Source organism: Microcaecilia unicolor, chromosome 10, assembly GCF_901765095.1.
Source record: "Microcaecilia unicolor chromosome 10, aMicUni1.1, whole genome shotgun sequence".
Classification (NCBI taxonomy): domain Eukaryota; kingdom Metazoa; phylum Chordata; class Amphibia; order Gymnophiona; family Siphonopidae; genus Microcaecilia; species Microcaecilia unicolor.
The window spans coordinates 211,547,440-211,571,726 of NC_044040.1; the positions used below are offsets into that span (position 1 = coordinate 211,547,440).

General features: G+C 41.4%; 1 protein-coding gene and 1 long non-coding RNA gene across 3 annotated transcripts in view; one reads left to right on the forward strand and one right to left on the reverse strand.

Moving 5' to 3' along the window:
- The first annotated feature begins 2,113 nt into the window (after positions 1-2,113).
- LOC115478473 lies at positions 2,114-5,982 on the forward strand. Its single transcript, XR_003943530.1, has 2 exons — positions 2,114-5,141; positions 5,191-5,982. It is a non-coding gene; the product is annotated as an uncharacterized LOC115478473 (long non-coding RNA).
- CCDC50 (coiled-coil domain containing 50) overlaps positions 5,135-24,287 on the reverse strand; it is a 79,386-nt gene continuing 60,233 nt past the window's right edge. For both annotated transcript variants that reach the window (XM_030215832.1, XM_030215833.1), the window contains exons 9-12: positions 21,789-21,893; positions 18,381-18,460; positions 12,920-13,017; positions 5,135-7,434 (exon numbers count right to left, since the gene is read on the reverse strand). In XM_030215832.1, coding sequence (XP_030071692.1) covers positions 7,418-7,434; positions 12,920-13,017; positions 18,381-18,460; positions 21,789-21,893 — 300 coding nt within the window. In that variant the 3' untranslated portion in view covers positions 5,135-7,417. The remainder of the gene's footprint in view (positions 7,435-12,919; positions 13,018-18,380; positions 18,461-21,788; positions 21,894-24,287) is intronic.

Sequence of the window (24,287 nt, forward strand, 5' to 3'; positions counted from 1 at the left end):
TTTCCCTTGTGAAGAGAGTGAGGGTGATCTACAGGAGAATAATGTGTTTGGATTTGTTTACATGCAGGGGTAGTCCCTTGAGACAGCTCGGTCTCGGGCGAAACATATGTCGGGCTGATGACCCCCGGAGTCCGAAAATAGATGGACTCTAAAAATTCTCTGAAAGCTAAGTCATTTTAAAATTCATAAATTAAGAAATTTAATAGTCTACACGATGTGATAATGGACCGATGAAGATGATGGATGTTGTTTAACGCTGCCATTACATTAAATATGATGGCAACGGACATCGCTGAGGTCATTTAAATATTGAAATTAGCTAAATGATTTAAGCATTTCATTTTTGAAGTATTTTTGAAGTATACAACAGTTGGATATTTTGAAGCTCATTTTATATTGTTATTTGTTCTCCAACAATTTCATGTAATTTAATAGCCTTCTATCTGTTTTCTACAAGTAAGGCATGAACCCTGCCCATGCTCCACTCAGACTCCACCTACCAGTAAGATATGCACAGGCGGCCATTTTTCATATGCAGAAGCAAGTTACAAGAAGCGAACCTCTTCCCTGAAGGATTACGAAACCTGGCCATGTCGGCGGAGGTTTGACTCGGGTGAAAAAAATCACTGCCAAAGTTAAGTAGTATTTAATATGCATCTCGAATGTTAAAGCTAGAAGCTGACTGAAAAATGCTTTCTAAGGATTGCATAAAAAGAAAAAAAAAAAAACTTACAAAAAAATTGCGTGAGCTACGGCTAGATCAATGATGATGTACACAGCGCCATGAGCACATGGGGGCGCTGTTCCCAAATGGTATATATGCTGTCAGATATTCTGATGATCCCCGTTAGTAAAGTAACCAAGTTGGTTTGAAGATTTAAAAGTTGTGGAAAATTTTGGACTGTGTAAAATACATTAGTATATAAAGTAGTAAGAGTTGGAAGTGTTTGGGACAGAAGATATTGATGTCATAGTGAGTCCCCATACCAGTACTGTATGGTCTCTTTAAGCATATTTACAGAACAGCATGTAGGTGCATATTTGTGCATATATATGTTAATATTATAAACATTTACATGCATAAATCCAGGCCAAGGTATCTGCCTGCCTGACTGACATTGCCGCCTGGATGTCTCACCGCCACCTGAAGATCAATATGTCCAAAACTGAGCTCCTTATCTTCCCACCTAAACCAACCTCTCCCCTTCCCCCACTCTCTATTTCTGTGGACAACACGCTCATTCTTCCTGTCTCATCTGCTGGTAACCTTGGGGTCATCTTCGACTCCTCCCTCTCCTTTTCTGCACATATTCAACAGATTGCTAAAAACTGTCGTTTCTTCCTCTATAATATCGCCAAAATTCGCCCTTTCCTTTCTGAGCCCGCTATCAGAACCCTCATCCACACTATCATCACCTCTCGCTTAGACTACTGCAGGTCTTCCACTCAGCCATCTCTCTCCTCTTCAAACTATTCAAAATTCTGCTGCACGACTAATATTTCGCCAAAGTCGTTATGCCCATATCACCCCTCTCCTGAAGTCACTTCACTGGCTCCCTATCCGTTTCTGCATATTCAAGCTCCTCTTATTGACCTATAAGTGCATTCACTCTGCAGCCCCTCACTAGCTCTCCACCCTCATCTCTCTCCCTACACCCCAGGAACTCCGTTCACCAGGCAAATCTCTCCTAATTGCACCCTTCTCCTCCATCGCTAACTCCAGACTCCGTTCCTTTTATCTCGCTGCACCTTATGCCTGGAATAGACTTCCTGAGCCATTACGTCAAGCTCCATCCCTGGCCACCTTCAAATCTGGGCTAAAGGCCTACCTGTTTGATGCTGCTTTTAATTTCTAACCTGTCACCTGCTCGTAACCTTTAACAAGTCTTCCTGTCTGTCCTACACTTATCCCTTATTTGTACTGTCTGTCCTGATTTAGATTGTAAGCTCTTTTGAGCAGGGACTTTTTCTTCATGTTCAATTGTGGTAGCGCTATAGAAATGATTTATAGTAGTAGTAGTATAAATGGCACATAAATATTGGCATCTATATTACAAAATTATCCCAAAATGTGGACACACGCACACACCAGGCTTATATGAATCAGCATTTTAAATATGTAAAATTTTAATAAGATGTATCCAAGTCTTTCAATAGTAAAGTATTTTTAACTAATACAGTACATACCATCAAGTTATGGGACACTGTGGTTACATGCAGTACACAAAGGTAGTTAACAGCACATGCTAAACCATTAGTAATTGACCTCCAAAATGTGACAGATGTGTGTAGAATTAAGCCACGACATTTCTTTGGTCATCCTTAGGTGAAATGCTATTACATTGCTTTGTTTAACATCTGTCATCAAGTAACGCCACAACACATCATTTGCATCGCCTTTTGCTTGGAAGAATAGAATCATTGGTATAATTGGAAGAAAGACTCGCAACCTTATTGCAGCTGATCAGCATCAACGATTAGCAGCTAGCTTCCGGGTGTGAGTTCTAGATCCTGTAATCGAGTACTGATACCAGAAAGGAAGAGACTGCAAAATCCTGGATACTAAGACAGAAATAGGGATGATCTTGGGAAGCGTTTTCTCCTCCTTCTTCCAAGTTCTTCTTCCAAGCTCAAGAAAAGGGCTCCTCCAAGACCTGAGTGATGAACAGACACAAAGCGACAAGACATATGGGGAGGGAAAAGACAGAAATTAACAGGAAACAACGGTGACTCCTGGAGAAATGCAACACTTCATCTCAATGCTGCAGCAAGACGAGATGGAAAGTGATTCAGAGGCACGTTAACCTTGGGAGTGTAAGAAGGAAGAGGATGAGGGGAAAATACAGGAGTGCTGCAGTACCTCCTTGCTTGAAGTATGGGGATGCTGACCTGTGCTATAAACAGCTAGTCAAAAATGTACACCCCCTCACTCTTAAAGTGGTTTCAAACACCTTAAACAGAAAGAGGATGCACTGACTGGGATGGAATTAAAGGCACAGACTCGAGGTATGGAAGTATAATGAAAACAGGAAGGGCTGGTTCCACAAGGCTCGAGGAATTACATTTCTCCCAACAGCGCTACCTCCTGCGTCTCTCTTAATGGTAGAGCCTCTTGGGTGAAGCCAGGTTGCAGATTCAAATCCCCATACCTCTGGTTGGAAAATCAGACTGCAGCATTGGCTGGTACTAAAGTGAGTGTGAAGCCCTTACAAAAGAAAGGGAGGGAGACACAACGAGGAAGATTTTGAAAACCCTTTCAAGATGACATATCTGTTTAGCAATATCGGAGCCTTCAGCCTCTGACTACAAGTTAAGCCACAAGCTTTTCTCTTGCCTCCAACAGCCTTCACTGCATATAGACGGCACCAAAAGCTAAAGAGAACAAGCTTGGAAAGGTTGAAACGAAACATCCAACAGTCAATACTTAAAGAGGATATCTGTCAAAAAACAAAACCCAAAAGAACAAAGACACAGACAACATGTAGTGAACCAAGATGGTTTATTGAAGGAAACGGACAATGAAGCTCTCTGGTCCCGCTTAATATAATTGGGAAAACAAAACAAGCATGCCACCCTATATCTACACTGAATACTTTGGTTAAAAATTATTCAGAGGACCTATGTTAAACAACTTCAAAAAATGAAGTCTCAACAGTCAAGATAAGATTGCATAGATGGATTACCGTGTTTTACATGCAAGGGAAGCTTATCTACACAGAGAGGCGTTATGTGGCTCTGGTGAATGTTGACTGAGGCGTATGGTCTAAAAGTCGTTAGCACCAAGTGTGCCATAGGAACATCTCTAGAGATTCCTATCGTTTCTAGAAAACAGCTAAAAATCGAACAAAGCAGCTTTTTAAAATTTGTGTACTTATTGGACATTATCGACATGCTCACATTAGCTAAAAGGTTGCTACATTTGCACTCAGGTTCTACGTATTCTAAGGTATTGCAAAATACATCGATAGCCTTTCGGCACTGGTTCTATAAAGACGTTCTATTCACATTATTTCTTTATGGCTCCTATCGTAAGTTTTCATTTTGGCAATAATGAAACACCCACACAGAGCCATCTCCAAAACTACGTTAACCAAGAAGCATTCAAGATTATTAATCGGCATAAATTTAAGGGTTCTTCAGCATTTCATCTCTAAAAATACTGAAAAACGTTCGCTGTTCCTTCACCTTTCAATGATGGACAGCTGGATCTTTTACTAAAAGGAGTCTCCCACATTGTGCAATGGGCCGATGCCTGTATCGCAACAATGACTTAAATCAAAGGCGGTTGATGTGCTTGTGCCTTAAGATTGTTTTGCTTGTTTCAGTAGTCTCAGCATTAATTTTCAAATATTAGACTTTTCAAATCAGAAGCAGAATCCTGCTTGTCCTCAAGCAAATATTTTGCTGTTAGAAAACAGTCAGGTACAACTTTTGGTTCAGGAAGGAGCAGAAACCACTTCAGGGTCTATATAAAGAAGTGCACTCTGGTCCATTTCTGTGTTTAGATGGAATAAAGCCCATTACGCATGCCCAGAACTTAAGTGTGCGTGAATTTAGGTTTAAAAGATTTATCAGCTTTTGTTTATTATTAAAATCCGCTGTGTAATTTCTTCTGAACAAAAAGGGTGGAATATAAAATGTTGATATTAAATTAAAATGAAGTCAGTTGATATTTTCTCAATACAAGCTAAGGTATCTTGAAGCGTCTCCTTTTGCCTGAAAAACATTTTGATAGTCTGTCGTCATCTGCCTTTCAGTGAACTGGTCCTTTTAATTTGCTGCATATTTCAGCAAAAGCAAACTTTTTTTTTAGCATAATTGTATTGCATTAAAAAAAAACAAAAAAGAGCAACCAGAAAAACAATTATCTTAAGCAGATATGCACCATCTTCCTTGCTCTGCTCCCTTCCAGTACTGGCAGCTAAGTGAATTTGTGAAAATCCATTTTTAAAGATACTGCTGTCAAAACGCCCCTGAATAAAGTCTCATACTGCCTTACGTATGTCCACAGTTGGAGCAGCGCTTTGTACAGACATTTGGCACAACATTAGAACATGACCTTCAAGGAATATAAACCCCACCACTCGGCTTTAAGCCAAAAGTGGATTTTCCACTCAGGAATTTCGTACTCAGAACTGCAGGTCAAATTAAATACTAACAGTTTTTTTTTTTAATTAAGGTTTTTGTTAGGTCATAGCAAAAGTGAGTCTTTCAGGAGCACTTTCCAGAGCCAGCATCTTTCTGTCCCCCCCAAGGTTACTGTATATCTAGTTAGACAATTCACAGGACACAATAACCAGAAACAAGGCAAATGCTAAAGAGATACAGCCTGGACTGTGGCTTTGGTACTGCAGTCCAGCGAGGAGGCCTACGAAGCTTCGGCATGTTACAGAGGTAACTGCCACTGCAGGAGACCAACTCTCCAATCCTCCACCAGCAAGAGCCCCTGTGTTACTTAGGCAATCCCCTCCTGGGGAGAAGATAAAGGGGAAAGATGAATGGACAAGACCCCCATAAATGTCATTAAACAAGTAGATTTTTGTCTTTTAAAAGATACCTCATTTATCACCCTTCATCACTACCTAATTATTGCTTTAAAAAAAATGAACAGTACTTCCACGAAGAGCAGAAAAGCAAGCTTTCAAGCCCTTCTCAGGGAAATCTCCTCAATTATGGGAGGGAGAAAGGAAACAAGAGAGCTTCAGCAAGTTAGGGAACCTCTGAATTCCTCTCTGGAAAAAAAAAACTGATTTACAGTGAGGCATAATTATCATCCCTGACATTGAGACACAGAAGATCACCTCATCTTACATCTACAGCAATAAATACAAATTCAGGAGGTATGTAAAAACAATTCACTAAAATATAAAAATAAAACCATTTAAAATAATTAAAACTTCCTTGTAAAAATGGCACTTCATCCAGCAAATTTTCCAATGAAAAATACATTGTACATCTTTTTAAAAATCTCTGGTAGCACTTTAAAAAAAAAAATCATCAGAAGAGAACCACTGGCCAGGTCCATACGGCAGAATCTAGTAAAGTTGTAGGTAGCTTCCAGAGGAGACGGGCTATTTTGAGAACAAAGTCCTTTAAAGCACTCGGCTACGGAAACCTGGCTTTAGATTAACCACGTGCTGACAAACTGGATTCATGTCCTTTCTTATCCTGGATTTTCTGCAGGCTATGAGATCTTTAATTGGGCACAAAATGAGTATTATTCAAGAGGAGCTTTCCAGATCACACAGACCCCTTTCATCCAAGGCCTATGATGTGTTCTTGAAAGCTTACGTGCATCATTTCTTTTCAAAATTCTTTGACCAAGAAAAAAAAAAATCTAACAAAAATTCTGCTCCATTTACATTTGTCTGTCTTGACTAGACTAAGCTCCGTCTCCTACGTGTAGAAATAAGTAGTAGTAGTACTGTATGTCGTAGACTGCAAAAAACCCCACAGCTTCCTGAAGGTGATGTGGGAGGTTGAAACAAGCAGCAAAGAGGTCTGCAGATTTCCTGAAGCAAGTCATAGCCTTCTGGTCGGTATACGAGTAGTGGGCATGTTTCACTTCAAGATTCTCATTTTGCTGCCCAGCGTGGCATCACTCAAAGAAATGCAAGAATTTCATGTCTAAAACAAGGGAGATTTCCTCTGAACGAGACAAGAGGATTAAGTGTAGCCTCGTTAAAATGTTGTTGATCACTATTTACTGCAGTGTGAGAGTCTCCCCCAAAATTAAACACACTACATTTTGTTTCTCATCAATCAAATGTGAGGGGGACATTAGGAAACTTACTATGACCACTAGGAGTTTGTCTTGGGGGGACCTTCAGGGAGGTGGCTAATGGGCTGCCTGCATAGTAATGCCATCTTTTTCCTATCGTATGATTAAAATGTAGTTCCTTTTCCTTTACTGTCCTTGTCTCATATATTCTTTAAACATTGCTCTGAAAGGCTTCTCAAGGGTAGTATATCAAAGCCTCAATAAACTTGAAAAGAATTTGATAATGATGACATGATCAGTACAGCAAGGCCCATCTAAAAACCTAAACATGATGACATTTGTGCTTCTAGAAAGAGCAAATAAAGAGAAAAATCAGAGCTGAAAAAAAAAATTATCTGCCACGCCATTGGCCCATTTCAGTGATTTAGGAGGAGACGGTTGGTTTTTCCTCCTCTTCCATGTCACCAAGATAACTACGGAACAGCTGCTAGGTTATACTGTATGGGTTAAGTATATACACATGGTATGGTCGTCTCGGTATGGAGAAGAGAGATGTCCTTCTCATTGCCAGGATCACAATCAAGGATGAGGTCCTTGGAATGCAAACCATGAAGTAGAAAAACAAATGTGTCTTCTGAATTCCTTTGACTTCTGCTACAGTTTGCCAGGATCGGTGGAAATTCCAGGTGAACCTTATTAACAATGAGAGGAACCTAGGGGGGAAAAAAAAAAAAGATTTAATCCACAGCTATTGAACAGACATTTGTCAGTCATGCCTAACAGCTTCTGCTCTCATGAACAGGGATTGGCATGCTGCCTAAAACGATCGCAACCAACTAAAAGGTGACAGTTTTAGATTGAACACTCAAGTTGACCCTACCCGTTTCAGGTTCTAGGACTGCTCCAATCCATCAGGGACAGATTAGGACTCTTTCACCAACTTTATTTAATCTTGGTTTTGCTGCATTCTGGGACTTTCAATGCTCATTTCCTTAAACACCAGGCTGCAAATCCAAGCCTATTCCGGACGAGGAGACAGCTGATGACCCTCAGTGTTTTACTTCAAATTGTCTACCCTCAGCCGTCTTTCCTCCAAGCTGAACAGCCCTAGCCATCTAGCACCTCAGTTCTGGAAAGAACCACCTCATCGTTCAGCATGTAGTGTTATTTCCATTCAAATAGACTGTTCTGTTGGCAGCACTTTGACTGAAACGCAACAGGTAAGAAAGCTGGTGTTTTTTTCCCCCCCTCATAAATTCATTGTAAGGAAATGAGACTTGCATTTCTTTATCAGAATATTGATCGAATTCACAAACCTTATAGGTTTTTATTAAATTTCTTCTGCCCAGGTGTGACACAGGTTTAGGAAGCATTAAAGAGAGTATGACCAATTCTCAGATTATTTTAAGAGAGGGCAATTTTCAAACGATAAAGGAGCAATACGCCTCGGTTAGGATACAGGTAAGTTTTAGGAGAATACACGATGCTGCCTTTCAGTTCATTTTGAGGAAGTGGGAAAGGACATGTGAGCTATTCCTCATTCTGTTCAAAACTCTTTTCGTTTTGTTTTATTGTATTTTGATTTGCAAATAATGGAAGCTGCAAATAAAAAGTGAATTTCAGGGCAGTTTTTTCATTTTGCATCCAAACATATACCTATTAAAAGGTACACACATTGTTGCATATACCCACTTTTTGTGGTGGCATTCCTGGTGGGGGGGGGGGGGGGGGGGGAGGCAGGAACCATAACACAAATAGTTTCACATTTCCAAAAGTACATAACAGTGTCTACAGTTACTTTTTCCTTTGGTGATTCTCAAAGGAAAGTCAGGTACACGTCTACAGGTCTGCAAAGTATCCATGAATAGTTTTGAAAATGACCCTCAATGTTCTTTGTGAATTCCGTGCACTGAAAACTGAAGTCGTCTTTTTAACGACATGTCTGGTAAAGCAGGATTCGCAGCAGTGGTTTGACCTCCATGTTTCAACAACATGTGCATGCTGGTTTGACAAGAGTCTGCTAAAAATTGGGCAGAACTTACTCTTTCATATATTCCAACCAATTGGTTTCAGGTAGTGAGGAGTTTAAAGGCAGTTACCATATGATTCTCAGGCCATTCAGACATTTTTCTCTTTAAAACGTTTCTCAACCTTGTCCTGGGATCTCACTGCCAACTAAACAAAGGAATCCTGCTCAGAAGGAAGGGATCCCCAGAAGCTTAGCCGGTGGTGGGAGGCAGGGCTGGTGGTCGGGAGGTGGGGATAGTGCTGGGCAGACTTATACGGTCTGTGCCAGAGCCGGTGGTTGGAAGGTGGGGATAGTGCTGGGCAGACTTATACGGTCTGTGCCCTGAAAAAGACAGGTACAAATCAAGGTAAGGTGTACACAAAAAATGGAACATGTGAGTTTATCTTGTTGGGCAGACTGGATGGATCGTGCAGGTCTTTATCTGCCGTCATCTACTATGTTACTATGTAAATGTTCAGTACGTGAAACTTCATCGCATGCACCAGCAAGATTTATGGTTTTCATTTTTTGAGAGAATTTTTGAAATTTTGTAATAAAATTAATGTGTTTATATCGCAAAGTGACTAAAAGGTGATTTGAATTTATAGATTTATAGTTCGATTACTTTAAGAATGTAACCCAGTTTGATTAGATGAATATTTACTGTGGATATTCCAAAAACTCAACTGCTAGTGGGGTCCACAGAACAGAACTAGGAAATCCTAACTTAAAACCTGTTTCCATACATTGTATTGAGCTGGATATATGAATTTTCTTCAAGAAACTCACATATCACAAATCAGGGTGCTTGGATACTTAAGCAACTTTGACCTGGTACTAAAACAGTTGGAGAGCTCTCTTTTGGGATATATAATTTTGCCCAAAAGAGAGCTGTCCAGCTGTTTTAGTACCAGGTCAAAGTTGCTTAAGTATCCAAGCACCCTGATTTGTGATATGTGAGTTTCTTGAAGAAAATTCATATATCCAGCTCAATACAATGTATGGAAACAGGTTTTAAGTTAGGATTTCCTAGTGAAAGCTGCTTAAATATCTAAGCATTCTGATTTACAAGTGATAATGGCTCTTTCTAAATGAGGGTCCTCTCCTAGTTGCGGACCCAAATCAGCAAGCAAAACCCCACAATCATCAGGGTTGTTCTCTATATCATTTGCGGTCTGAATGGAAAGGCAACCCCTTTTTATTGATCTCTGGGGTAAACATAGTTCTTTGGGTTTTGGCACTTGCTTTAGCTGGACTATTGACATGAATGGTCTGCTCTTCGTCATCTTGTGCAGCGAGTGTATATTGCTCAACGTTGCCCTCTGCTGGTTTCTGGGGAAGACTGCAATACGGAACAATGATCTCTGCAGCACACCACAGCTATTGCCTCTTTCCTCTCAGCAATCGCTCCATTTACCACAACCCTTTGTTGCTTCCACTGTTGCCGCCAAGCTGAGTGGGAGTCTTCCAACTGCACTGGTGCCAGTAGGGGGCAGTGCTCCAATACTGTGTTTTCAAATCACTAGGGACAGCCAGGTTCCGTGGAATCCTGCAGAATTTGCCTGTCACTCACTATTGAAAATGTGATAGTGAAAACAGCACCTCCCACTGGCAGGACTGTAGGTAGAGGCCTTCTGCTCAGTTTAGAGGAAACAGTGGTTGCTTCTCACTTAGCTAAATTGTACAGCGCTGCGTAACCCTAGTAGCGCTCTAGAAATGTTAAGTAGTAGTAGTAGTAACTCAGTCACTTTAGGGTCTACTCCAAGGGCACTCAATGTGTATGTTGCCAATGGAGAACCATGTCAAAAGCATGCTGAAATCTAAGCATGCCACATATAGCACTCTTTCGTAATTCAATTAGGAAAATCTGTCAAAAAAATGGATTAGATTTATCTCACATGAGACATCTCTGGTTAAACTATCCTGACTGCATACACCTGACTTTAATTCTGTGGGACCACTCGTCTCTGTTTGGACAAGGTCTGTACCTGAACATAACTCACTTTTAAGTACTAACTGAAAGACATAAGCTAAATTCCACTAAATAATTTGCTACTGAAAACAACTTCTGAAAAGTAGTTCAACTTTCCTTTCATCAACTTGATAGTGAAACTATTTATCAAATATCAAGGTTTCAAAAATTTGTTTTAGATTTTTCTTTACATATATGTTTTGCATTTGTTAATATATTTTTTGAAAGATAGCTATATAGCTAACAGATTTTGATGGACCATATGGTCTTTATCCATTTCAGTGATCTGATATATCCTTTTGTTGTCTGTCCTTCATCTGTATTAAGATGCATTATTTAAAATAGTTTCCAACACAGTGAATTATTTGCAAATGCTTTAATGCAGCACAAGTTTCTTTAATTTGAAAACGATCCTCTATATGCAGTACACAACCCTCTACAATAATCTTGCTGGTACTGTACTAAAAGGTCTTTCCTGCTGTGTAGAGGACAGGCTAGGATTGTGTTTTAAGAGAAAAGAAAAAGACTGAATTTAAAAAACTACTACTACTACTACTATTTAGCATTTCTATAGCGCTACAAGGCGTACGCAGCGCTGCACAAACATAGAAGAAAGACAGTCCCTGCTCAAAGAGCTATGTAATAAAAGTGAGCCAAGTATAGGACAATCAAGCCATTGTGACATCACTGATGAGGTTGGCTCTTATTGGTGGCCTGAGGCATTATGACATCACAATATTAGCTCTGGTTACAAGAGACTACTACTACTACTATTTAGCATTTCTATAGCGCTACAAGGCGTACGCAGCGCTGCACAAACATAGAAGAAAGACAGTCCCTGCTCAAAGAGCTATGTAATAAAAGTGAGCCAAGTATAGGACAATCAAGCCATTGTGACATCACTGATGAGGTTGGCTCTTATTGGTGGCCTGAGGCATTATGACATCACAATATCACCTCTGATTACAAGAGACTACTACTACTACTATTTAGCATTTCTATAGCGCTACAAGGCGTACGCAGCGCTGCACAAACATAGAAGAAAGACAGTCCCTGCTCAAAGAGCTATGTAATAAAAGAGAGCCAAGTATAGGACAATCAGGCCATTGTGACATCAGTGATGAGGTTGGCTCTTATTGGTGGACTGAGGCATTATGACATCACAATATTAGCTCTGGTTACAAGAGACTACTACTATTTAGCATTTCTATAGCGCTACAAGGCGTACGCAGCGCTGCACAAACATAGAAGAAAGACAGTCCCTGCTCAAAGAGCTTACAATCTAATAGACAAAAAATAAAGTAAGCAAATCAAATCAATTAATGTGAACGGGAAGGAAGAGAGGAGGGTAGGTGGAGGCGAGTGGTTACAAGTGGTTACGAGTCAAAAGCAATGTTAAAGAGGTGGGCTTTCAGTCTAGATTTAAAGGTGGCCAAGGAAAGGGGGCTGGGGGGAGGAAGCCAAAGGGTTGGAAAAAAGACACAATTTTAGGAAGATTCTTATGCCACAGAATGTACTTTCCAGATGTAACCGATATTTCTGTTAACAATTTGCTCAAGTTGGATGATTAAATAAAATGTCATCTAAAACAGGGTTAAACTCAAAGATTTTAGAATTAACAGAGAAACACAGCAGGTAAAAGCCAACTGGGGCACCCAGTCTGCCCAGTTCGCATTCTTTAAAGCAAAAAAAAAAAAAAAATCATACGAATTTAAGAATACTCAACTTTCTAAACAGAGTACAGTGTCATCACATTTGACAGATAATATCACTGGGACACTGTACATGATCTGCAACTAAATTGAGAATCTCTCAAAAATTCATTCGTTATGAAAAAACTGAGGGGCATGGAGACAAAGAAAATGAAAAACCACAAGTAGTTGAGATTCTTGCTCAAGAAAAACAGAAAGGAGAAGGAAAATCAACATTATGGTGCTTGAAAAAGCTCAATTAGTAACGAGAGCTCACAGGAAGGAGGGTGTCTTGGAAAACAAGCTCAGATCTGCTCTCTATTACCGACCGTGTCATCTTGGGCAAGTTTCTCCACGCTTGCAAAGTCCACTTGAAAACGAGACAAACCTTAATCTAGCTCTCCCAAAGCACATGCTGCTGAGCCAAGATGGCTGCAAGTTCATTTCTGAGATATTACTTAGAAACACACAAAGCGATCTGGTTTGCATAAATAGTGCTATACAATATAACCAATTTTTCTTCCTACCTTTATAAGCTGATTCTGATCTGTTAGCTGGGCGAGTAGAGCCGTGTTGAGGTCCCTTGAACTCTGCATAGTCAGTCAGTGTTGGAGGTGGAGGCGGTCTAGGGAAACAACCAATTTTAATAATCTTTTTATTGAATATATGCCAGATAGTTTTAAAAAATAGTCTTAACAAAATACATCATACCCCATCATCCCCCAAAACAAAACCCAATACTAGTACTACTACTTAACATTTCTAGAGTGCTACTAGGGTTAGGCAGCGCTGTACAATTTAACAAAGAGAGACAGTCCCTGCTCAAAGAGCTTACAATCTAATAGACAAGTGAACGGTCGGTCCGATAGGGGCAGTCAAATTGGGGCAGTCTGGATTCACTGAACGGTAAGGGTTAGGTGCCGAACGCAGCATTGAAGAGGTGGGCTTTAAGCAAAGACTTGAACACGGGCAGGGAGGGGGCTTGTTGTCAGAGGTACCATAAGAACATAAAAAGCAGTTACAAATTCCATCACAATAAAAATCTAAAAAGAAATTGGTCACTGCATCCCATAATTATGTCCACAGAGGCGAAAGGAAGCAAAACGTCCAGGCTTACTCTCAGCATCCTGTATCTTTTTACAGGCAATAGAGTCTTCAGAGCATTTTGCTAACACAACTCGTATCTTGCCATAAACCAGATCATATTCCACAATACATGGAAGTTAATCAAACCTCCTTGTATCCAGTTTTGAATTAGTTTTTAGACCAAAGGCAATGAAAATATGTACATTAAGATCCCCTTCAACAGGCAGGGAGGGGCTCTTTTTGTACAGGTCAGAATACCAGAGAAATCTTTCCCTGTACTGGTTCCCAAAGAGTCATCGCTTATCGATTATTAACAGAAATCATGTGTAATAGCGCCCCCCAAACTTAAAGACTATTAAAAGGAAGACAGACGACAACCTTCACAGAGGTGCAAAATCACTCCCCAATATTCAGCCAACAGCATTTTCGTTTTGCCAGAGTTAAAACTGGAAATTCAATGCCGGGCTCTATTCGGACTTCAGCATTGAAAATAAATAAATAAATATTTTTTTTGTTTGTTTTTTAAAGCAGACTGACTAATGCATAATTGGTTAAGTTAATATTAAGACTTAACCGGCAATGGGTCAGCAGATAGGAGAGCTATTTCTATGGTCATTTTTATCTCCTAAACCTGACTGGTTACATCTGAATACTGGGATGTAATTGAACTCCGCCCACGACATAGCCGGCTTGAAGTTCAGTGCAAAGTGGTTAGTTTCAGTGGCACTAAAAATGACTGGATAGCCACGAGCAAGCAAGTTAACTGATTGGCGGCCATTCCCAGCCGGTTAACACTTCGAATATCAGCTGAACTGGATTTAAGTTCATGGGCAGATGCATTCCAATTAAAACTGAATGCAGAAAAAAAAACATAATGTCTCATCCTTTCATCACAACATAACACGAGCAAACCCGCCACTATAAACACCCCAAACTACATCTTTCCTGTTTCAGAAAATACTTGGAGTCACAATTGACCGAAATCTCACACTAGAAAACCATGCAAAAAAAAAAACAAAGAAAATGTTTCATTCAATGTGGTTATCAATAGAAATCAAACCAAATAAAACATGGAAAAGAAAATAAGATGATACCTTTTTTATTGGACATAACTTAATACATTTCTTGATTAGCTTCCGAAAAAGTGGAAACTCAAAAGAGTAAAACCTTTCTTCCCAAGGGAAATATTTCGTAGCCTGGTACAATCAATGGTGCTAAGCCACCTAGATTACTGCAATGCAATCTATACCGGATGCAAAGAACAAATCATTAAGAAGATCCAAACAGCACAAAATACAGCAGCCAGACTCATATTCGGAAAAACGAAATACGAAAGTGCCAAACCCCTAAGAGAAAAACTAAACTGGCTCCCACTTAAAGAACGTATTACGTTCAAAATCTGCACTGTGGTCCATAAAATCATTTACGGCGAAGCCCCGGCCTACATGTCCGACCTCATAGACTTACCACCCAGGAACACTAAAAGATCAGCACGCACATTCCTGAACCTCCACTACCCCAGTTGCAAAGGACTAAAATATAAATCAACATATTCATCCTTCGGAGATCACTGAAGACTAGCCAACGAATCACAAGCCAGAACTGGATAAAATGTAACTCTCTATACTTGACTACCAAGGTCTACTCTACCACGAATGAACTCTAATGCAATACCACTTTATCCCTCATTCTGAATATGTACTCTTTTACTTGACTGCTTAATCTACTATGTCAATCATGATCTTTAATACCACTTGTATCTCTCACTCCGGAAATGGCGATCGCCATGACCGAACAATGTAAGCCACATTGAGCCTACAAATAGGTGGGAAAATGTGGGATACACATACAAATAATAATAATATCATTCCTTTATTATGTACTAAATTCATAAAAGTACCAACAATCACTGTGTTTTGGCTTCATGCCTATAACAGGGACTACATCGTTACAAAACAGATACACCACCAGTTCCTATTGGCTTTGGAGACTCGCTCTACAGCAGCAGTGAAACAAAACAGCACTGCCAAATTTTCAGCAGCTCCCGAGAAAATGTCACTGCGTAGCGTTTTCTCCAAAGTGAATCTGAGCTGGTGTTGCATCACCAATGCAGGTGTGAAACTGAAACACAGCCAGTGTTGGGTCCTTAATGAATTTTGTACATAATAATGGTATGATGTTTAGAACTTCCATCCTGTGGTTTTTTTTCTGGCACCTCTGCTTTTTGGGTTGAGTTGTGTAAATGGCATCAGTACAAATATACAAATAAAATAAATATAAATGAAAGAAAGGAAAAGAGAGACAACTCTCTTGTCCAAAAGGGCATACCATAATCCTAAATACTAAACAACGAAACTCTAATAAAACTAAACAAAGCCGAACTCCCTACACCTGACTACCTCATTTACTCGAACACGCGATACGCATTATACACTACCACTCCATTTCCCATGCCGGAAATGAACTTTCTATATTTGACTGTCTAACTCAATCTTCTATGAACTTTAATGCAATACCATTTTGTATTTCTAATTCCGGAAATGGCGATCGCCATTAAGGCATAATGTAAGCCACATTGAGCCTGCAAAAAGGTGGGAAAATGTGGGATACAAATGCAACAAACAAACAAACAAACAAACTGGTGCTTTTTCTATGGTGGCATCAGTGGAATGGAACAAACTGCCCTTACGTCTGAAGATTGATCCTCAGCTCAACTCTCAAGAAAAAACTTGAGAGCTTGCTTGCCTTGTTTGGCATATTTTGTGCCTGTTGTAACTTTGTCAACCAGTTAGAATCTGGGGACGTCATCAATTTACCTTGTATATTTTGCTGCAGAGATTTTTCTCTCTTTGATGTCTGTATTTTATTATGTACGTGTTCTTTATATTCCCGCCTTGGATCAAGGCGGTTAATAAATAAATATTCGAATTCTAAGCTATACAGCCTGACATTTCCATGAAACAACAGGCAAATTTATCAAGCCAACTTAAGAGGAGATAAAGCCAGGGAGAAAAGATCCACACGAAGCCCAACAGCATATTGTCAATGCAAAAATAACCCAGACACCCGAGGACTGAACCAGGGCCACTAGTGGACTCAAAACAGGATCCAACAGCAATCCCTGAGGGACACCACAATTAAGAGGATACCGACAGGAAGACCGACAATTGATATGATCCTGAAAACATTTAGAGGATAGAAATGATTGGAACCACTGAAGCACCTTTCTTCTACAATCTCTCTCACAGAGAATTATGATCCATAAGACCAAATTCATTTGAAAGATCCAAGCTCACAAGAATGTTCACTTTACCCACATCATTAAATTCTTTGACTTCATGCAACAATGCTTTAAGGCAACACTCAGTACTACGAATTTCGTGAAAATCAAATTGATATTGATATAGCGTATTGGTTGTGAGTAAACAGGCCCGAAGTTGTGGAAGAACCTTCTCAAGTATCTTAAGAAACAAATGGAAACTGGTCAATAGCTTGGAAGAGAAGATGATGGATCTAAAGAAGGTTTTTTTTCTTTAGGGGCTGAAGAACTGTCTCTTCCGCCTAGGACTATACATCCTCTGCAAGCTATATGTGGATGGAGCCCAAGGATAGAGTTCATAACCATGTAAACAGTACTGGGTCCAAAAAAAGATGAATGACATCTATAAATTTTACTTAGCTGGAAAAAAAGAAATTGACTTGAAAGATAACCAAAAGCTGGAGGAATTAACAACTTCAGGAAATTACTGAAAACCAACTTGTTTAAGAAGCCCTACCCCCAAGACCCAAACTAATCCTCTACTTCCTGCGACACAGGAAGATATGGACTGTACTAGACTTCTATCACCATCCCCTCATTACCTCTTTGTTGCCTTATACTAATGTTCTTACATGCCTATGAATTTACTATGTGTTTACATTATTGAACCGGAGCCTACCGCTACGGTATTGTGTAAGCCACATTGAGCCTGCAACTAAGTGGGAAAATGTGGGATATAAATGTGTTAAATAAATAGATCCTGCAGGTGAATGATCCGTATTCAAAACAGCTAGATCAGTTGGTAAGCTGGGTAAAAACAAGGCAGTGAATTGGCTGCTCTAACCATAACGCCAGTTGCTAATTTACCAAAAATTTCCTAGACTTTAGCCAAGAAAAATACAGAAGGCGCAGTAATGGCTGATAACAAGGGTGATGAAGGAGATTAGATATATGAAAAGAAGTATTCTGCAGAACTAATATGAAGTACCCAGTTCTCATCCTATATAATAAAGCTCACCTCCAACGTTCTGAGGCTGCCTGGTGGCTTCCGGTGGTGGTGTCCTTCATGGAGTAGATCGTGACGTCAGGGAGAGGGGAGGAGCCACGAGTGTCCAATGTGGAGGTGGAGGAGTAGGGAAACGTCAGGGACAGGGGAAGAGCCGCGAGTGTCCAATGTGGAGGGGAAGAAGTCCTACTCCTCCCCCTGCCCAGGAATCTGAACGCAGCGCCAGTGAGGGCCAGCGGTTCTGCGTCCTCCTCTCCTGCAGCCGATACCATGGGACATTGTCAGGTAGGTGAGAAGCTCGCGCGCGCTGCAGCACATGGAAGCGTGGAGCAGGACTTGGATACCGGCGATCACGCTGATCGCGGAAAACCTTGCTAGCGCCCGTTTCATTGCTTTCTGAAAGGGGCCTTTTTTACTAGTAATGAAAGGTCAACAGTAAATAGAACATTGCATATCTATGGTCTATCTTGTAAGTTCTGGTGCTACGTAAAGGGTGGCTCAATCTTCCTGCCCATTTAGTCTCCAGTTTGTATGCTCTGATTATGAGCAGGAGGCCCTAATTAGTGCCAGACACAATGATATTAAGGCGGACCACCAAATGGCTGCAGAATTCCTGGCATAGAACACACAAGCTTACCGGGCCGGCTTATCTTTTTTCGATCCGTGCACTTCGTAGCCATCTCGGGACCTTGGATGTGTGTGTTCGACTGCATGAGACTATGAACAAGGTTAAAAAAAACAAAAAAACAAACTGTCACCTGTGCATTTAGCCTCCTCATAGAAAGTAACCATAACTGAGAATAAATCAGACTAAGCTAATCTGTCCCATTGATAAAAGTGTGACTCGCACTAAAAGAATGTGAACCCTATCCCATTCCAGTTTTCAGCTTCTCAAAGCTCTAGCGTACTCCTGATATATCATACTGAAACAAACATGAAAGGGGTAATTTTTGAAAGTGGCCTGTAACTAAATAAGGACTCAGAGCAGTGACTCCCAAACTATGGCAGAACTCCTAAAATATCAAACATATAAATGGCGAGTGACCAAACTCACTCGCAAATACGCAGTAAAGACCCTCTCTGTCCCGCTCCCGCATCAATACGTGATGACGGGGGCGGGACAGAGAGGGTCTCTACTGCGCAAGGGGAGGGACGAAACCGCCGTTGCTACCGCTCCCCCCCCCCAACGTCGCTGCCACCACTCCCCCCACCCGGAGTCGCCGCCGCCGCCACCCACCCTCCACCCGGGCCGGGCTCTCACTCCGCTGTAGAAACAGCGCGGGAACGCAGCTCACAGCTCAGCTGAGCTGCCGTCGGTCTTCCTTCCCTGCCTGTGTCAGGGCGGGACACAGGCAGAGAAGGACGGGCAGCTCATCTGAGCTGTGTGCTGCGTTCCCGCGCTGTTTCAATAGTGAAGCGAGGGCCCGGCCCGGGTGGAGGGGTGGCGGCGACTCCGGGGGGGGCGTAGCGGTGACCTCAGAGGGGCAGCGGCGAGCTCGGCGGCGGGGGGGGCCTTGCAGCGGCGGGGAGAAGGGGCCTTTCAACCCCCCGTCCTATACTAGCCCGTTTTTTACGGGCTCAACGACTAGTCTTTCATAAACTGAGAAACCCCATTTTTGCCCCCTCTAGACCACCAGCAATACGGTAAGGCCAGGGGATGGGTGGAGGGCCTGAGTACGCTTCCAGGAGAAGGGGGGGGGCGCCTTGTGTTGGGGGGGGGGGGGATAGAGTGAATCCCAGTTGCTCCTGCCCATGCTGGTTCTGCTGACAAAATGGCTGCCAGGACATCTTTAGGCAGTCTCGCGAGACTGCCCCTGGAAGTTCCAGCAGCCATTTTCAGACTGGAGTCGTCATGGGCAGCAGTAATCCGCAGGACTAAATTTAAAACTGTGTTTGATTTTCAAGATCCTCAGACAAAATGGGCCAGAGTACTTAAAGAATAAGTTAGCCCTTTACACCCTTTTGAGATCTCTAAGGTCCTCTCAAGATCATCACTATCTGTACCCTCACCAAAAGACATTGTACGATGTGATGCCCACCAGTAAGCCTTCTCAGGAGTAGCCCCCACACTCTGAAATTATGGACTACCTTTACTTTAGGAAGCAGGTGAAAGCCCGAATCTTCTCCCAAGCTTTTAATACCTAGGGTGACTGACTATACCACTCATTCTACACCTGGACTAGCTTGTTACACACACTAACTTACACCAGTTCCTTATATCTTGCTTAACTGTACAAAGAACTTGCCTTGAGTTTAGTCAACCATCTATTTACCTCAACTGACTCTGTTCTAATGCATGCTTATTGGGTGTATCATTAGTATTTTGCTAACATTGTATCCCAACTGCCTAACTGTAAAGTTTGGAACCCACTTCCCAGCTCGTGTCACCAGCATGAGCCCAACACTCTAAATCCCCCCAGAACACAAACTTCTTTAACCCTCTATGGGTTACAGTATCTCTGGTATTTGAATTTCAGTGTTGTTAAATGTGTATATTTTTTATACTGTTTCATAGTAGTCCTGTTAGATTTCAATTTTACTTAATTTATGGTATTTATTTTTAGTCGTTTTACTATTGTTATGCTGTTAACAAAATTGTAAGTTTTATGTTAAATTGTACCTGTTTGTTCAACTGTTGTAGAAGGATTTTCCCACTCTCTTTGCTTATGTTAAGCTGCACCTACTGTACCCATTGCCTTGGGCGAATCTCTTCATAAACGTAGTTAATAAATCGCAATAAACATATTAAATATTTTGAATAATGCTGTGCTTAGTTATTTGGAATAGCAATTTACAAATTGAAAATTTAAATTAAAACTTAGCTCCCTAAGGAGGTCAGCGTTGCCTGTCTAAATTATGAGTGAGCACAGGAGTGGGTTAGAAGGCTGGAACTAACTCAAGCCAGAGCAATCTAGGCATCCGCCTGCCTACTGTGTGCTCCGACAATCTACTCAACCAATTAAACTACAGTCAAGCCAACAGGCCTTTATTTTTAAAGAAGTGCTCATTTGGGCCAGCTCTTAGCAGAAGAGATTAAGTGAGGTGGCCACCTTAATCCACTGTTCCGTTCCCCCTTCAAACTGTAACTGAAGAAAAATTGCTGCCTCTGAGGTTAATTAGATGCATTTTACAAGTGTAGGTTTCCAAAATGCCACACATGCAAATGTAAGTGCCGAACGCCATGTTACAAGTGTAAGTTGCAGCTTTTCTAGGTTGTTGTTTTCCACATTTCTGAAATAGGTGTTCCCACCCAGTGCCATACCGGGGGGGGGGGGGGGGGGTGCGGTCCGCCCCGGGTAAACGCTGCTGGGGAGGGTGCCGCGCGTCTGTCAGCAACGCTTGTTCCCTGCTCCCTCTGCCCCAGAACAGGTTACTTCCTGTTCTGGGGCAGAGGGAGCAGGGAACTAGCGAAGCCGAGAGGCGCGCGGCACCCCCCCCCCCCCCAGCAGGTAAAAATGTGCCCGGGGGGAGGTGTCCGTCCTTTTGCCGGGGGTGGGGGGGATCGCACTGCACCCGGGGGGGGGGGGGGGGGGGGCGCATCGGCGATCCGCCCCGGGTGTCAGCCACCCTAGGAACGCCACTGTTCCCACCACACTTGCCACTGAATATACATGCATTCCTACATGCAGAGTAAAAGAGGTTACAAGCCGACTGACCCTTTTCTAAAATACAACAGAACACGTCCCAATCTAGATATGTAGAAATCAGAATGGATAGACATTCTACCTGAAATGGGTCTTTGTGCCTCTTGTCCCATGACTTTACTAAATTTCTTCAGGAATCTCATGAAGGACTTTGTCAAACGATTTCTGAAAATTCATCACTCTGAACCTTCCCCCCAACACCTTTTTAAATACCAGAAGATCCCCAGCAAACACCGAGCTGTGGTCAACCACCAAGTGTGAATTAATGAGGTACAGCAGTAGCTGTTCAGTGAAAGACTCCAATGAAGCAGACAACATAAGCCACTGAGCTCTCTAGTCTAGATCGACTCTTATGAGAACGTCAATTTTCTGAGCAAATGATATTAAAATAGAAGAGGTACCTGCCATTCTGGTTCCTGCCTTCTCTTGTCTGAAGGCATCTTGTCCAGCATTTTGGCTCTCTTGTATGCTTTCTTCTCCTTGGCCATCAACAAGCGAGCTATTTCCTGCAAAGGTTTTAAAGAACGATCTGGAGATGTAACATGATGAACGGTAGAGGTACAATTTCATTCTTCATCAATGCCAACGGTCATTGTTAAAAGCCCCATTCAGTATGGGATCTCAAGGAACTAAGCCTTAACCAATGGATCTCACACTCGGCAATAGTGAGTCCCCTCCCCAATAGCATCATACTGGATCCAAGCTCCCCCACAATTTGAAATTACATAGTAACATAGTAGATGACGGCACAAAAAGACCTGCACGGTCCATCTAGTCTGCCCAACAATTTAAACTCATATGTGCTACTTTATGTGTATACCTGACCTTGATTTGTTTCTGCCATTTTCAGGGCACAGACTGCAGAAGTCTGCCCAGAACAAGGCCCACCCCCCAACCACCAGCCCCGCCTCCCCCCACCAGCTAATTCTGGAAAATTTACTCTCTCTCTGCCACTGAAATACAACATATATAAAAAAGTGGAAAACTTCTCTGGCTACTCAGATTTGGCTCTCAGTAAGAGAGGCAGGTGTCCTTTCCTCCTTTTGATTTTAAGATGAACAATAAATTTATATCTCGCCATATACCTTTCGGTTCAATGCGGATCTCACATTGAATAAGACTGGGCAGTTCCAGGAATAACAAGATATAACTTAACAGAGATAGAACGTCCCTAAAATACACATTCTATTCAGCATGATTTAACGTAAACTTTTTAAATAAATAAGTTTTGATCTGCTTACGGAACAAGTTAGAGGAAATTTCAGATGTCAAGAGATCTTTAATAGCCCCTATCCAAGTGAACCACTTGATATGAAAGGAGAGCGTCTATTTTTTTTAAGAGAAGAAAGAGTATAAAGTTCAAATATTCTACTAACTCTAGTTTTGTTTGTAAAAACAAGATGGTTCAATAAAATAAATGGGGATAAACCGTACATAATTTTGTTCACATGGCAAAAAAATTTAAACAGGACCCCGGCTTGCACAGGAGCCAATGAAGCATTACATAACAACATGAAACGCTATCAAATTTTTTTTTTAAATAGAAGATCAAACGTAATGCTACATTCTGTATAGTAAGAAGTTTCTTCAGTATCTGTTTGGAAGTTCACGAACAGACAACATTACAATAACCAAGCAAACTCAAAATTAAAGCCTGACCGAAATAGTTCCAAGTTCAACGTAAATTGAGGAACAGAAAGAAAGATCTTTGAGTGTGTTCATTTGCGTTACTAAATTACAGTTATGGTCCCCATTACTTTTTCAGTTGCTTCACTCTTAGAGCTATTGAAAAACATCGTAAATGAAATAGAACGTTGGATGCTAAAAAGCATAAACTCAAATTAAATTCAGACAACAAAGTTTATGTTAAATCGGCTACAGCTCTGTATTATGATATATAAGACCCAGTATCTGTTTTCTTCATCCATTAAGATTTTGGGGGTACGGTTGGACAATAAATTATCTATCATCAGCATAGCTGAAAAGATAGACTCCCAACTTTTATAAAACGTAACCAAATGAGTGCATGTAAACATTAAAAAAAAAAGCAAATGGAGACCCCTGGGGAACCCCACTTTGGCTGTGCCAATTCTCTGAACAATTAACATCAAATCTCACTCTATAAAAACGATCTTTAACCCCCTCCCTCCCGAAAACCATTTATAGACATTGCCAGTAATTCCCAAACTGTCCAAAATATGCAAAAGAATATCATGATACACCAAATCAAACGCACAAGATAAGTCGAACTGTAGAACATTGGCCTTCATGCCCTCAGCCAAAGTTTTATGAACATAAGTACCTAAGTAATGCCACACTGGGAAAAGACCAAGGGTCCATCGAGCCCAGCATCCTGTCCACGACAGCGGCCAATCCAGGCCAAGGGCACCTGGCAAGCTTCCCAAACGCACAAACATTCTATACAATCAAGCCATTGTGACATCACTAATGAGGTTGGCTCTTATTGGTGGAATGAGCCACTATGACATCACAATAGGTTAAATCACTGCTCTATGTAATAAAAGTGAGCCAAGTAGAGGACATAAGTACATAAGTAATGCCACACTGGGAAAAGACCAAGGGTCCATCGAGCCCAGCATCCTGTCCACGACAGCGGCCAATCCAGGCCAAGGGCACCTGGCAAGCTTCCCATACGTACAAACATTCTATACATGTTATTCCTGGAATTGTGGATTTTTCCCAAGTCCACTTAGTAGTGGTTTATGGACTTGTCCTTTAGGAAACCGTCTAACCCCTTTTTAAACTCTGCCAAGCTAACCGCCTTCACCACGTTCTCTGGCAACGACTTCTCTCTTTTGTGGTAAACGTGGTTTACTTCTGTTTTGTCAAGTGGGCAAGGAAGATAAAAAAAGGCAGATGGTCATTCTTGTTAGATTGTC